Raw genomic sequence first — 15,190 nt, forward strand, 5'->3', positions numbered from 1 at the left:
TCATTTCAGTTGTGAACATAAACTTATTTGTTTGGTTTATGAAGGCGAAAGTCTATAAAGTAGAGTCATGTACAGTATATTTTGCTTTGAATTTCCATACGAACCTTTGAATTTCCCGCCATGTTGCCCTGATCACCCATGATGCAATCAAGAGTGTGAACTCATCTATTTAATGTTGGGTGGGAATTTTTCGGGCGACTACTAGTAGTTGTGAAAATCAACATTGGAGGAGGGGGGAAACGGGGATGGGTGTTCCAACAAATGTGACGAGCATTGTAGGTTGAATACGCACTCAGATGAAGTGACGTAACTTTTTTTGGAGCCTAAATTAAGCCTAGAGAATAAATTGGGGTCAGGTTAGGTAGGATTAGTTTTGGTTATTATACATGGATATCAATTGACTTACTATACAAAAGTAAACAAAAAAATCAAAATAACTTGTGTGTTGGGTTGCGCATGTTCGTCGTTGTATAGTGTAGTGGTGAAGACACAGGACTAAAGGGCGGGAGGGTCCGAGTTCGAATACCGATAAGTGAATAGTACAGTTCTTTGTTCCCTTATTATGTTGTAATGTTGAGACTGAATGACGGCATAGTGTATGAATACAAAAACCGAGAAGATTATACGAAGCATTAACAAGATGTGTTGAGATGGGTAAGGCAGAGCTCGAGGGAAGGTATAGGTGTTCTCAGTCTATTTTTCGGGGAGAAGGGGGGGGGGGGGGTTGATAGCTGCTTTAAACTAGGTGAAGCGTATAGTCAATCAAGGTAAAATGAGGATCACCAATGTAACCTAATGTAGGTAAAAACGGATTTGACCGACAACACTGAGAAACACCACATCATAGTCACCTTCAGTTTACCTTCTATTATTTTATTTCTTATTTCCTTTCTATGTTCTGAATATTAAAATGTGATAAAATTACAAATGACAATTTGACAGTGGTCGGAAAGGCGCTTAATTAATTTAACTCTTTGACAACCGAACCGGCCAGAGTAAAGTTTACTCTGTCTAACACCAGACGATTTTACTGGTCAATGGGGAACCCCCAGGAGTCAATGGGTTAATTTAGGGGAGAAAATGAACAAGTGCTGAAGTTTTCATAAAACCTCAAATTTGGCTATTTCAAGTTGTTGTTGTTGGCAGACGACGGCAAAGAAATGGACAAAAATGAAAAAAGCACGTGCAGGGCGTGCAAAGCTAATAGAGAGATTAAGCATCGTGAGACAGTGAAACACGAAATGGTGAGTTTTTGCTTGCATTATAAAAGCATGAAAAATGTTATTTTCAGTTGTCTCTGTCTTTTGAAAAGGTACTTGATACCTACTGCTAACACACAAGAAATGACCTCATATCAAACGAGTTTCTTCAATTTTTGGCAAAACGCAAATTTTAGTCCGACGTTTGTCGTTGGCCGTAAGCGTGATGCTTAATCTCTCTTTTGTTTTTGCCGTCGCCGTTGTCGTTGCTTATTTCCTTATTGTTCGGTATGCGCGTGCGCACTAATCGATCTCTCAATAACAGATTCATGTCCGTATCCATAGTAACAACCGCAGTTGCAGCCTGGGACTAAATACCAGGCCTCTCTTGAAGCTCGCAGAATCAAATGTTGTAATTGATGATGTGTTAAAACTGTTTGAACGGATGTTGAAGCAAATGTTGAAGAAGACGTTTGCCAGACCGGGCCCTAATTAAAGGTTCCATTTTTGCCAAAGCCGTTTTCGTTGCTTAAACTCCCGCACAGGATGTACTAAAATGTCGGCCGCACGCGTGCAGTACGATCCTGAAGTTGTCATTGCCGCCGTAGTTATTGTCGATTTTTAAACCCCTTAATTCTAAAAATCATCTCTACTTGAACTTTGAAAATTCTCGACAGGCACAGAAGATCAAATTAACAAATAAGAACTTGAAAAGAAAGACGTATGTTTCCAACTGGGCCCAGTTGAGTCAAAAGCATACGAGCACCAATCCTCAATTTAATAGCAACCCAGAGCCATTGGTATTGCCCGCTTGAGCGATAAGCACAAGCACAAGCACATGCATAAGCATAAGCATAGGGAAAATCCTGTGGGAACGGGCATAAAATAAGCATAAACACAAGCACAAGAAAAGAAATTTTTCATTTTTTGTTCTTGCGGTCATCTCACGCTTGTGCTCATTTCACAAGTGGAAACCAGCGTGAGTCAAGCATAACCACAAGCACAACGATTTGCACGCCATCGTGAATCTTACTAGATCTTTTCCGACGTTAATACGCTTGCGTATGCCAAATTTTCCTCCGCTTGTTTCACTGCGTGAACGTCCGCATATACGTTTATCGTTGTGCTTATCGCACGAAGTGGGAACCGGGCTTAAGTCAACATTAAATGAGAGCTGTGAGAATCTTTGAAAAAGTGTTTTGACCAGACTGAAATAAACCACTCCATAGGACTCGATATACAAGATATTTTAGGAAAGTAGAGAACTAACATACTTCGCGGACTAGCTTTTTCCACTGGTGTAGCTGTTGTCGGTTAAGTCCGTTCTCAGGTTGAATCCATTTTCACCTAGGTCCTCGAACTCGAACCTTCCAGATCGAAGTAACGACGAACATGCTGGACCCAATACAGTTTTTTGATATCCATGTATAAAAACCAAAACTAACCCTAACCTGACCCTAATTTCTCTCTAGGCTTAATTTAGGCTCCAAAAAAAGTTCCTTCAATTCATTAAAGTGCATATTCAAACCAAGCCGGTAAAATGAGGATCACCAATTTAATCTAACACGACTTGCAGGAAACGGATTCAACCTGAGACCGGATTTTACCTGCAACATGGCCTCTTTGTATAAACCAATTCCGGTAAGAGAAAGCGCATGCGACACAAATTGACATGACCGCGGCATTGATACGTTCACCTCGACAATTATTCCTTTTGTCTTTCTCCAATTTTCTAAACTTAGACTGGACCTTTTAAATAATCTTACTACGTTTAAGTTAGTAATGAAATGAAAAATACTTTACTTACATCACTAGCATGAGAAACTCTAGTCTTAAACGTCTACAGGTTTTTGTCAATTTTTACAATAACAGCGCACACTCGCTGTCTGTAGACGCGACCTTCGTGCTGGTCAAAAAGCGTTGCTTTCCTTTTCTTAATCTTTGTTTTTCTTCTTATTCCTCCCTTTGTGCCTTCTTCGATTTTTACCAGACAGCTTGGTCGTGCATTGAATTTTGAAAGTCATGCATTCGGCGAGGTTGGTGGTCACTGCGTTTTGTCCGACGCAGATACGATCACAATGTTCGAGTCCACCGCAAGACGAGTTGCTGCTGCCGGTAGCTGCTGTCCTCTTAATCTGTCTTAACAACCGATTAAAGGGTCCACCTCGACGTTGTCTCTTTTTTACTCGGCTTTCATTTGACAGTGGTTTAGTCGTGGTTGCGTTTCGAATGGTGTTGTTATGTGGACCCAAGGAGTTGATAGTGGGCACGGCTGGAATGAAATAATACAGAAATTGATTATGATTTTAGCAATATTTGGGCCAGAGGGGATATAGGATGGGAGGATACATACATAAGCAACAGGACTGAATGGGTTTTGAATCCAGGTCTTCTGCATTATCAGTGCAGTGCTCTTTCAACTGAGCTACGAAGCCGGCTGGGTGCTGTTTATCTGACACAGTGAGTTCATGATAATCAGTCCCGTAGAGGATGTGAAGTACAGGGGAATACGTTTCGCTGCAGCTAAAGAAGTACTCATAACTGGATCATTCCAAAACGCAAGATTCTCTCCACAGTTCAAACATAGGACTCTCATATATTCTTTTTGTTGTCAGATAGCCACTGTGTCGTGCCATTGAACTGCCGTTACTAAACAGAGAGGGAGACCACCTTTTGACCTAGGATAAAGTTATTCAGCCAATGCTGACCTAAGAGACGATTTGAGAAGCAGAGCAGTCGGGAAATCTGACCGACGAGCTCTTGACTAGTGGTAGTAGAATTAAAAACTCTGGGCGAGTGAAACAAGAGTAGGGGATACTATTCCACCAAGCTCTTCTTGAATGACGATGTGATAAGAAGCCAAAAAGTAAAACAAAAGCAAAGACTTGATTGGTCTCCCTTCTAGTAGCCTGCCATTCTAGTTCTCAGATCCCATATTTTCTCTTAGCCATCGGGGCCTTCGCACAAGAAAACGAAGGGCCGTGAAGACATAAGATTCTAGGACTTCCGGAGTTCATATATCAGTCGTCAATAGCACTAAACATGGCGGCGCTCAGAAGCATTACATATGTGAAGCTTTAAATGGCCTCAACTTAGAGAATGTGTCCTTTCGTGTCAAACAAATAAGGAATGTCGTAGTTTTAAAGAAAGACACTCAGATCATTTCCCGCCAGTTCGGACCCGACCCCATCCCGCCACATTTGCCATTTTTACTTCCGGTTCCAGATTGTCTTGTTCGCAAACTAACCAATGAAAAAAATTGAATTTCCTATGTCTCCGGAGCCCTTCGTTTCCTCGTGCGAAGGCCCCTGTCCCGCCGCCTTCCCTAATATTTTTTTAGCATATCAACGACAGTGTTTTATCTTACTTCTATTGATATTTGAGAATTCCTCTTCGCCGGTATTCTCGGGTAGAAAACGATAAACGTTCACTCCACTGCAAAGGATACTCAGGGCATCGTCCCAGGAATCGTCAGTGCGCTTTGGAGCATTCTAAAAAAAACGAAAAAACAATGTTTCGGATGAAAGCATTTCTTTCAGTCTTTTTAACTGGCTCAAACATCAACCTCGTTCCCAGGGTCTCCAATGAAAGAGGCCCTGGGAACGAGGGTCACCGTTTCTCAGACATGCGCAGAAGATTGAGTTGTTGTTAATATGGACATGTTTTAACTCAAATATGGACAAGTCACACAACATATTGTAACACAGCTTGCCACCTGACTCAGTAAACCCTCTAGGGAGACCAAGCGTACGTGTATAGAAAAGTTACTTGACTTACAAAGGAATTATCCATCACGGGTTCTATCTTGCGATTTGTCTGAAAATGAAATAACAAGAAAAATTCAGTTAGCATATTTGATTGGTTTCCGCAGGGTATCTACAACTTGTAATAAATTACGAAGCAGGGGGTGAGCTTCTATTCTCAACTGACAACTTCACATTAATTAAAGAAATGATTGCTATGATGATTTTAATATTGTTAACTTTATAGGGCTGTTTTCCTTTCACTGTCGATATTCTAGCTTGCTTTTCATTGGCATTTCTCAGTGTGGTCGACCGTCGTTGGTTAAAAAATCTCACGCAACTTCTGCCAACCAATCAAAAGCGATCCATATCCAACCAGACTCGTTCGCATGTATAAGCTTAGAGCTTTGATAAAACCATTTGTGATTGGAAAATTTTTTACTGGGGTTTCATAGGTTCTCTCTTTAACACAAAGCGCATTTAAAAATAGACTCTTTTTGAACACTTTTCTAGCAACACGTTTGCACTGTAGACATTGGAAGGAGCGGTCTCGAACATTTAATGTTCCTTGGTCAATTACAACAGATAGTCACAATTTCATTACGAAATATTACGACTTTAGAGCGGTTACTACTCTTCCCAGTAGACCGCGACACCCACGAATTTTTTGGCTCCTTCAGAGTAACGTTTTCGATACAGCGAGTTTGTGTCAAACCAACCACGTGGTACATTGAAATGCACCACGTGATGAACTTTTTCGCATCGCGTCATTACAATTTTACAGTCCTGCGGGTGTGCGGCGTGTTTTGTGGAAAGAAGGGATGAATTATTGTGTCAAAAAAAGGAAGGATTCTAGTTCCGGGACGTGTAGGCACGTGCAATTGATACCGATTTTCGACGATCGGTGATTGACCACATGATATCAATTCTACTCAAAGATAAATAAGCTAAGAACTTCTGAAATTTCCTTTGTTTAAAAAAAAAAACATACATACAATACAATACATACTTAATTGACCGCTCCCCATAGGGGCTTTTCAGGGCCAATGAAACACAACTAAACGACAGAACAGAACAACAACAACTGTTAAGAATCCCACTCAATATTGCGTGTGTATTTTTTTCGAACAACCAACCTTTAGTGAAGTTCAATCTGTTTTAAAACCCCCTTTAGAAAACATAATTTGAAGTGTTCTGCAACACTGGGCACAAATCACGCTGTATTTCTGTGAAAAATCTGGAACCACTTTTAAGGATGTTATGGAGTGTTTTGGCGATAAACCATTGAACTACAAGGCAGAGAAAAACAGTAAGTATACCTAGTAGATTCACTCTTGTTCAAGCAACCAACCTTTAAGGGGACTGCAGTTTAGTTCAATCTGATTCAAGAACACGGTTTGAAGGAGTGTTACTAGTTTTTCTTGGGAAGAACAGAACACAAATCCGGCTGTTGTCAGTGCAAACTCCACTCTAATTTGGGAGAGCTGCAGTGACGGTTTGGTGATAAACCATTAAACGACAAAGGAATTTAGGAAAGTGTATAAATAGCTCGTTCAGTTGAAGAGAAATACTTTTGGCATCGAGTAATAATACAAATTCAATATTTCGTGAATGAGAAAATTAGGGATATGACGAGGCAAGATTCAACAATAACTTTTTTTTTCTAACACATCAAGTTTAAGCTTAATATATTTTTTTCTCACAACAAATCTAAGCTTTTTCAACGGGGACTCCGCATCTAAACACTTCTTGCACCGAATTCTCGTCAGAAAGATCGACAAAGGTCTTCTCATCGTCGAGGTATCTTATTCTTAAGTCTTGGTCATCCATGTTTTTAAAACGGCTTGTTACTTTGCGAATTTTTTCAATTAACCTTCGTCGCGAAAAATTTATTGTGTCGAATGCGTCTAAAAAAAAATTTGTCCTGATCATATTTGATCTTCAGCTGGTAAACAGCCGCCATGCTGACGGTTCTATGGCAGACAAAAAACGCCTCTTGGAGATAAACACGTTGTGAATGAACATCACGTGATACGAAAAAGTCATGACGCCACACAGAAAAAATGGCCTCACGTCGTGCACTTCAATGTACCACGGGAGTGGTTTGAAACAAACTCGCGGCATCAAAGACGTTACTCCGAAGGCGGCCAAAAAATTCGTGGGTGTCGCGGTCTTCTGGGAAGAGTACATGAAAAATATATTTCTTTTGCCAATTTATAAACCATTATAAATTAAAGTGTGACAACCATGACCTCTGCAAGGATTTGAGTCTTGGCTTTCTTTGTTACAGTGCTACATTGTTTCACGAGAACGTCACACCATGCACCTCATCCAGTCACATTCTAGGTGCCTCGAGCTTTGGACTAGTATGCCGAGTCCAACCTTTGCTACTGTCATCCCAGTTCTGTCTTTATTGCAAAAACATTTAAGCTCAGAGGCATGTCCCAGGACACGTCATGGGGAATTATGGTAGCTACTTGTACACTATCTGTGGATTTGTTACAGTTAATGATCCATTTTAACATGGACACATTCAATGTTTGCATGTCAATGACTCTCTTTTCTCATATGAAGGATTAAATCCCCCTTTGTGCTTTGCCAAATAATTATCTAGTCAATATTGTTGTGAAATAAAATAAGGGTTGGGGTGAAGTGTTCCCATGCGGGCCACCCTTTGCCCCACAGACCCTAACCCTAACCCTAGCCCTAACCCTCACTGTACTAGGGTTGTGTGCTTTCTGATCGTGCACGGTTACCATAGAAACTAGGGGGCGCAACCCTAGATAGGTAAGGACCTCAGTCTTACGTAAGGGACTGTAACCCTCTGGACAGGATTGTGGCCTTGGGGATTGTAACCCCTTGGCGAGGATCGCAACCTCTCTTTGCCGAGCAACTTAGTTATCCTGCCTTTTCATGACTTGCTAATGGAGTGCTTCATCTCCTACCCCATTACACCACAAACTGTTTTTTCTTACACTTGTTGTCATGCGGGTTTGGGAACATTAACTTTGGTATAGGCGATAATGAATCGGATTGTTACCCTGGACAAGTTTTATTTGTTAGTATCTACGAAAAGTGATTTTGCTAGTTATCCCTTTTCATTTATCAACGATATTACTGTACAGCGCTTTTTCATTCAGGCGTTACGAACTCTGCGGCTTATTTCTGAAAGGATAAGGTCATTCGTTACCCTGGCTTTAACCTACCGTATTGCAATTTGACGCTGTGAAATTATCGAACAAAGGAAGTCCTGACAACGAGAATCACATCGCAAGGCTGCTTGACACCAGTGATTTTAGAACCTCGTTAATGTTTCTTGTTATTAGGAGGTTAGCGCAAGTTAACATTTTTTGCTACTGCCAAGTATCATTGCTAAAAAAACCGTGGCACTTTTACATAGAGAGGAAAAACTTGTCAAGGGGACACTTGGAAAGACAAATGCAATAGATCCTCTACTTAGCTTTCTTAATGATCGCCTCTCGTTGGCTAGCACCTCAACACTTCGTATCCGACACAAGATCATTACGTAACTGTAAATTAAATTCCTTAAAAAGCACACCACCACAAAAGGCTTTTGTCGCGACCTTCAGAATGTTATGATCACCTTTAAATCTCTGGGCGTTTTCTCACGGGCACAATATTCTTTGATCAATCAACATCTGGATAAATTTAGCAAACGAAATAAATAGATATTTAAAGGATCCCTGGTATTAATTCATTGATTTAAAACCATGACGACTAGACAGTCAACACCTGACGACAAAATATGGTTATGGAGTCTTACATACCCTATTTGAGGTAACATGAGAGCTTTTTAAGGCTTCACAAGAACAAAAAAAAAACGGCATTTTTAAATTTTTTATTTCAGTTTTTTTAGCGAATGGACAAAAAATTTCGTTATTCTGTCAAATACCCCCGCGAACGAAATGGAAAACTGCAAGAATGTAACACGTTTTAAAATTAATACAGTACTTAAAATTCAATGCTCGTTTCTCTGCTATTTTTCGCGAAGGAGATCCCGTGGAAAGCTCATTGCCCATCTGGCATGATGACAGATGCGCAACATAAAAATAGCTTGGAGGAAAATTGTTTCATGAAGAAATCTTCAAAAGCGCAGCAGGCTAAATTGCCTCTATGCGTAAAAGAATTAAAGGCGAATTCTTCCTTGTTTGAGAACTCTGCAGTACCCTGCGAGCAGTTGGCTTCTCCTACGATTTCCCGAGAGAGAAACCACTGCCAGCAACCTTTTGATTTTCCATCCAGTATGTGCTAATTACGTTACACCCCACGTGATACATTTGACATCACTTCGTCTTAGTTCGCGGGAAATCACTTCACAGCAGACTTGCCCAAACGCAGCAGTTACGTAGCTGAACAGGGGCACCCAACGAGAATATAGTTCAAAACTACTTAAACATAGCATTATCAAATGTATTTTAGTATTTAAACGGTAGATATAGGCATATTTTTAGATCTCAAATCGTCTTCCGAACAGATATTTTCCGAAAATTGACGTTGGGTGCCCGTGACAGAACGCACGCGCAAGCGCCAAAACAAGTTTACTAACTCGTTTTTCCAGTTGAAATTTATTTATTCGTCCTTGGCGCTAGACGGCGGCTCACTGAAAGAAACTAGCGGTTGCTCGCAGTGGTTTCTCTCTCCGGAAGCGTAGGAGAAACCAACTGCTCTCAGGGTAACTCTACAGCACAGCTATATTTCTAAAAACCCATAAAATGTTAATATTTGGGTAGCAACTGGGTTATGTTGGAGCCCAAAAGAAAGTTTCGCAGACATTGCAGGTCCAAAAATATTCAGGCGTGTTGCTCTCGAGTTTTAGGAGGAAACCACAGAATCCACACAGAAACGCGCGTCTCGAGGCTGGTGCTAGTTTCTATTGTAGAAGACTAGTCATTTAGCATCAATAGCATGTTTCAAAAGTTATTATGAACACAGGCATAGCTATTTAAAGACAAAGGGAATCACGGAAGAAGAAAAAGAAGAAGAAGAAGAAGAAGAAGAAGAAGAAGGAGAAGAAGAAGAAGAAAAGAGAGCTTTATTTGACAATGGGCGCCTTATTTAAAGCAAATCTTCTGGTCCAATTTTTACCGGTTTGATGACTATAGAAGATGAAAATCGTGGGGCCCGTTTCTTGAAAGTCCCGCAACTTTTCGGACCCAAAAAGCCATTTGTGAAAATGCCAATCGCTTGTTTTGGAAAGCCCACCTTTTAACATGTTTTCAAGAAAACAAAAATAACTGTGAAGTTTGACGACTTAAACCCTCTCCGTTCTTGAGATACAAAGGAAATTGTGACACCCGAAAATGGCCCGTAAGGTTTCGGGACTTTCGAGAAACGGACCCCTGGTCGCTGTAGGGTTCATTTTTAAAGAGCCACATTTGTGTATAATGAGGAATCAGATGGAAGCAAAACTGAACAACTTTCATAGTTCTTTCGTGATCTCTTTTATCATGAGCGTGCGCGTCTGCGAGTCAGCCTTCATCAACAAACAGAGCAAGACGCAGGGAATAAGAGTATAGTGGACTCAATATTCTTAATTTGAAAATTCGTTTTATTTTCGGCATGTCATATATAAGAGAAAACAAATTTCTTTACTATTGTAGATCACAAAATGGACGAAATGGGGCGTGAAAGAGGATTTCGGTAGCAATTTTGCCGGCTTTAGTAGATATGATAAATGGAACATAAAAACGTCACGACTTTTTTCTGTTTAATCCCATTTTAATGGCTCCTCTTTGAAGCCAAAAAAAAGTTCAAGAGATAATCCATGACTTCATCAAGAGGAGCTTGCAATTGGTCTCATGCACGAACAAATCTTGATGATGTAAATTGAAGGTGAAAGTTCAAGGTGGACGGCTTAGAGGTAGTCAAATTCCAAGCCTTGTTGAATTCCAGTTCTCTTCATGAAGAACTACAAATCGATTGATTCATCTCTTTAGCAAGTAGAGTGTGAGAGATCAAAAGAACTTGGAAATAGTCATTTCGGGGGACTGATGGAAAGGGGAGAAAGCTGCAGTTCGTCGAGAACATGTATGTCCGACCAAAGGGTAAAGATTTTAACTGATGCATAAGAGATCATCATTGCACTGCGCCATTCCTTGTCAACTTAAGGAAAGGATGTTTGACTTCAACACAATGATATTGAAGAATGTTAACATTTGCTGTTGTGTCACTCAAAACCGTTAAATGTTTCCTGATAACGAGCAATTTGAGTGCCTGTCAGCGCCAGCGCCAAGTTAATCAAGTTCTCCCAAGGGTGCTTAAAGTTGTCAAACAAAAGCTATTTGGTGATGCTGAAAATTAGCGTCTGTTTAAATAGTGGACGCTTCTTTGCAGTCACTGTTGGCAGTGTATAAAAACAGTCGCTTTACTAAGGTCATGGGTGTCAGATTCTTAAGATATTTACTTGAAAAAAATTGGCACAGATTTGTTTTCAAATTGTGCCGAGGAGGTTTTTAGCTTGCCAGAAATATAGCCAGGTAACTTGGAATCGTTACTTGGTGTAGCGCTACATATCTGCACCGTCGAAGAAAACAAGGGTACACCTTTACTTCTTGAACACAGTAATCTTTTTCAAAAACTACTTTCAGTGGTCACTCAACTTTTCGATACATGTGCGTTCTTTTTACGACTGGGATCATTCTCACCAGGAGTCGATATATATCTATAGGACTTGTAAGCTCGAATTTGATACCTGAGCTGAGTGATTCGAATTCAAAACCCATGGACAAAAATAAGTTTCGAAGTTATGTTTTTATCACACACGAACATCAGGAACTGTTAGATTTCTTGAAACATAAGGATGCTATCAGACGTTTTTATCCATGTTAGTCGACAGCGACGAAAACCTACTGTAAATTCCTGTCGAAATATGCACTATTCTGTCTGCAAGACGATCCAATTCTTCAATTACCCTAAGGGGGTACCTTTCACAGGAAAGAGATACGAAATAGCATCGAATGTATTTATTTTTTGGACATTCCTGAACCGGATCGCCATTTGGTGCGTTACGAAGCATTTGTCGAATTTTTTTTTAAGTAGTCAGGCATTTCTTTCTACCGATCATCGCACGCTTTAACATTATTAAAGCATAGAAAGTGTTTCTAAACTACTAAAGTGTACACAGCATGGATAGTTTACAATAGAGCGACCGGTGAGTACAATTACAATCACTGATCATATAAAAAATATTAGTTTTGATAAAGCACTTCTCCGTCCCTAACAAATTCAGAAAGCTATGATTTCTGGAATGCTGATGTGTCGCTGATTTCTGGAATGATCTGTAGTTCGAGTGCTTTGTAACAGCCAATGTAATAAATTTCAAAAGAAAGGCGTTCCCCTAATCAGCAAGGCTCATAAAGCGCTTGCGCTAAAAAAAGCCTCTTTCCCACAGTCACTCGTTTCAGCGTCTCCGTCCCCGTCCATCATCTCGAGTGCAAGCTTACCACCAGTTAGAACGGCCTCGATACACCGATATACAGAAAAAACGAATTTTGACAGTCACTTTTAAGTTTACGTCATGCATGGACAATCCCTTGATAATTGGGTGAGGGAAGTTCTTCATGGGCATCAATCCCTACTTCAAAGCTGCTGTGATCATTTCCTTAGAATTTTATGGTAACTGATTTCTTAGCTTTTACCTGCAAACCATGAAGGATAAGGTTCCACAAGGCGCAATCATGAAGATTTTCCTTTCCTAAATCTGGGGTTTCTTCCACAAAACAGAGTGGAACAAATGAACAGGTTTCCATTTTCAAACACGTAAACGACTGAAAAAAGGACAGGAACAACACAACTAAAAACCTAGAAAACGTCTAAATAACATGAAAACACTTAATGCACTAAAAAACAAGTGTCTACGTCGAATAATTGTTACATTTTTGTCGGGTGATCCATACCTTTCGTAGATCGAAAAACGCTTCTATGTTCAACATGTTCCTGTGGGATCCGTCGCGTTTCGCATTGGAGCACATATCACTGAATGTTATCTTTTGATCATGCTTGCCTCTCTTTCTCTTTCTAGCCTCTACAAAGGTGAATTTGCTGAAGATGAGCAGTGTAAGGAGAGCAACAAAGATCGGCTTCCAAGAAGCCATGCGTGAGACTTTGAGAAACTGTGCAGATTGGACACGAATTGTGTTGCTTGTTGGCCTCGAAGGCGATCGCAAATCATATCACATACGGATTGAGTGCACGAAGGATTTTATATCGAAGACTGACCGGCTCAATTACGTCATTCTAGTCCCTTGACATTGTCAACTTTAATTAAGAGATATTAAATAACTGTTTGCTATGCCGTCAAGGGTCACGTCCGGATTCCCGCTATGGAGACTCGACGAGAGTGTTTTTTTTTGGGAAAGGTGACTTGTGGAATTTTATTTTCGGATTTAACGCTTAATTTTTACGATTTAAAAGACGTCGAGTACCAATGAAATCTTTGCTTTGTGTCACAAGGTTAAATACCGGAGACGCGTGAACAAAAGAATGACTGAAGCGAAAAAGAGTGACTCGCCTTATTTTGCAAACTCGTCTGTTTTGCGGTAAATTTCGAGGCAGGGTATTGTTGACTGAATTTCTGCCGGATTCAGACAAACATTCTTTGCATATTTCTTATTTTCAACAGTCAATCAAGTTAAGATCAAGTTATCGGAAAGAGAAAATCGCTGAGAATCTGTCTCTTAACGATGAATTCTACTCAGTCGTCGAATTCCTCTTTCACAAATAAACATTCTAAAGGTCTTTTGAAAACCGTGAAATTTTGGAGACGGTTTCATATTTTTCCTAAATGGTTATCTTGAATTCGGTTTCCTGTGATCAAGTTAATCAATGTCGTTTGCCTTATGAAATGCTTTTTTTTTTCCTTTTCTTCCAAGAGGGTCTCGGGTGGTTCAAAGCTCCGCGTGTTAGGATATCCACATAAACAGGATTAATTGCTATAAACAGGAATTTGTCGTGATAGATTTTCGGGCCTCTCCCATGAAATGGGTTGGTTTTCAGAGAAAGTTACAGGAAAGCGACAAGATAAGAACTTTATGTAATTCTAATTGAGCAGGAAGTATATATGTAAGCGATAGTGCCTAAATAACGACAAAGTGTTCCATCCGAAGATTGAAAAAAGACAAGTCACACAGGCAAAGTAAAACCTCGCAGACGAAATTTGAGAAAAATTTGAGCGGCGGTCCTTGTTATCGACAATTTACTATTAAATCCCACAGACAGCCTCCAGCCCAGAGACACCTTATAAAGGTTGCATAGTTTATGGTATTATATTATGTATTTATATTATAATTTAAACTTATTCATTTTTTGGCATGATTGCTTGAAACTCATGTTTTGCCGAACGGCCTTCCATTATGTAAGTTATTAAGAGATTCGGTCATCCAGCTAAACGAAAGGCCAAAACGATAGCTTTAAGAGGTTTAAATCTTTTCGATTGAAGGCTACGTAATCCTACCGCAAAACGGACAGGCTTGGCGATATTCTCTGGAAGCAGATCCGCGAGAAGAATGATGGACACTTTAGATGACACTAGAAATGGTTTATTTAAAGATGGAAAATATAAGCGCTTTTTGGATGCAAAAATATGTGCTACCGGCTTCGTAAAGAACCAGTCATTTTGCAACAAGTTCAAAACACTTGCGGGAGACAAGATTTGCCAAGGACGTAATTATCTCAAGTCTAGGACCTCACACAGTTGTGATCTCGTCCCGGCATCTCGTTTCGAATCTCGTTATCGTTCGCGGTTGAGGTATGTAGACGTAAACGAAGCACTTGAGTAAAACACAAGAAACGTTTGATCCCACCTCTGCGAGACAATAGACAGGCGCGATAGAAAGAAAGAAAAGGTCAAGACAGTGAGCATGAGACCAAAGAGAAAGATTACACCCTCTTATCGCCCGTTCGATCATATTCAGCACCCGAGATAAAGACACTGCAGATTAGCAGCTATTGATTTCGTATCGAGGCCGGGTGCTCATTTATAAGTCTGCCGTAGGTCAATGTCGTTTTGGCACTTGTTTTCCCAAAGGGTATCGGTGGAACCTCAACTGTTCCTACAAAACGTTCTCGGAAACAATCAGCGTGGAATGATAACAATTTAAAACAGTCGGGAGGCGAGTCCAAAAGCTCAACGGGCTCGGTCAGTCCTCCAAAGGACGTATACCACGAAAACAGCGACGGCTGCCAGTCAGTCTGTCCCACCGCATAAGAATGGTTATTTGATGGAAAAAA

The 15,190-nt window shown here is 40.3% G+C and overlaps 1 protein-coding gene across 1 annotated transcript; it reads right to left on the reverse strand.

Moving 5' to 3' along the window:
- Positions 1-852: 852 nt before the first annotated feature.
- LOC138059953 (uncharacterized) lies at positions 853-13,164 on the reverse strand. The gene is made up of 5 exons (XM_068905617.1): positions 12,859-13,164; positions 12,601-12,729; positions 4,977-5,015; positions 4,567-4,690; positions 853-3,471 (listed from the first exon to the last, which is right to left on the reverse strand). The coding sequence occupies exons 1-5, from the start codon at positions 13,054-13,056 to the stop codon at positions 3,134-3,136; spliced, it is 828 nt and encodes a 275-aa protein (XP_068761718.1). The 5' UTR covers positions 13,057-13,164; the 3' UTR covers positions 853-3,133.
- Between the last annotated feature and the right edge of the window lie 2,026 nt (positions 13,165-15,190).

This window comes from Montipora capricornis, chromosome 8 (assembly GCF_036669925.1).
Source record: "Montipora capricornis isolate CH-2021 chromosome 8, ASM3666992v2, whole genome shotgun sequence".
NCBI lineage: Eukaryota > Metazoa > Cnidaria > Anthozoa > Scleractinia > Acroporidae > Montipora > Montipora capricornis.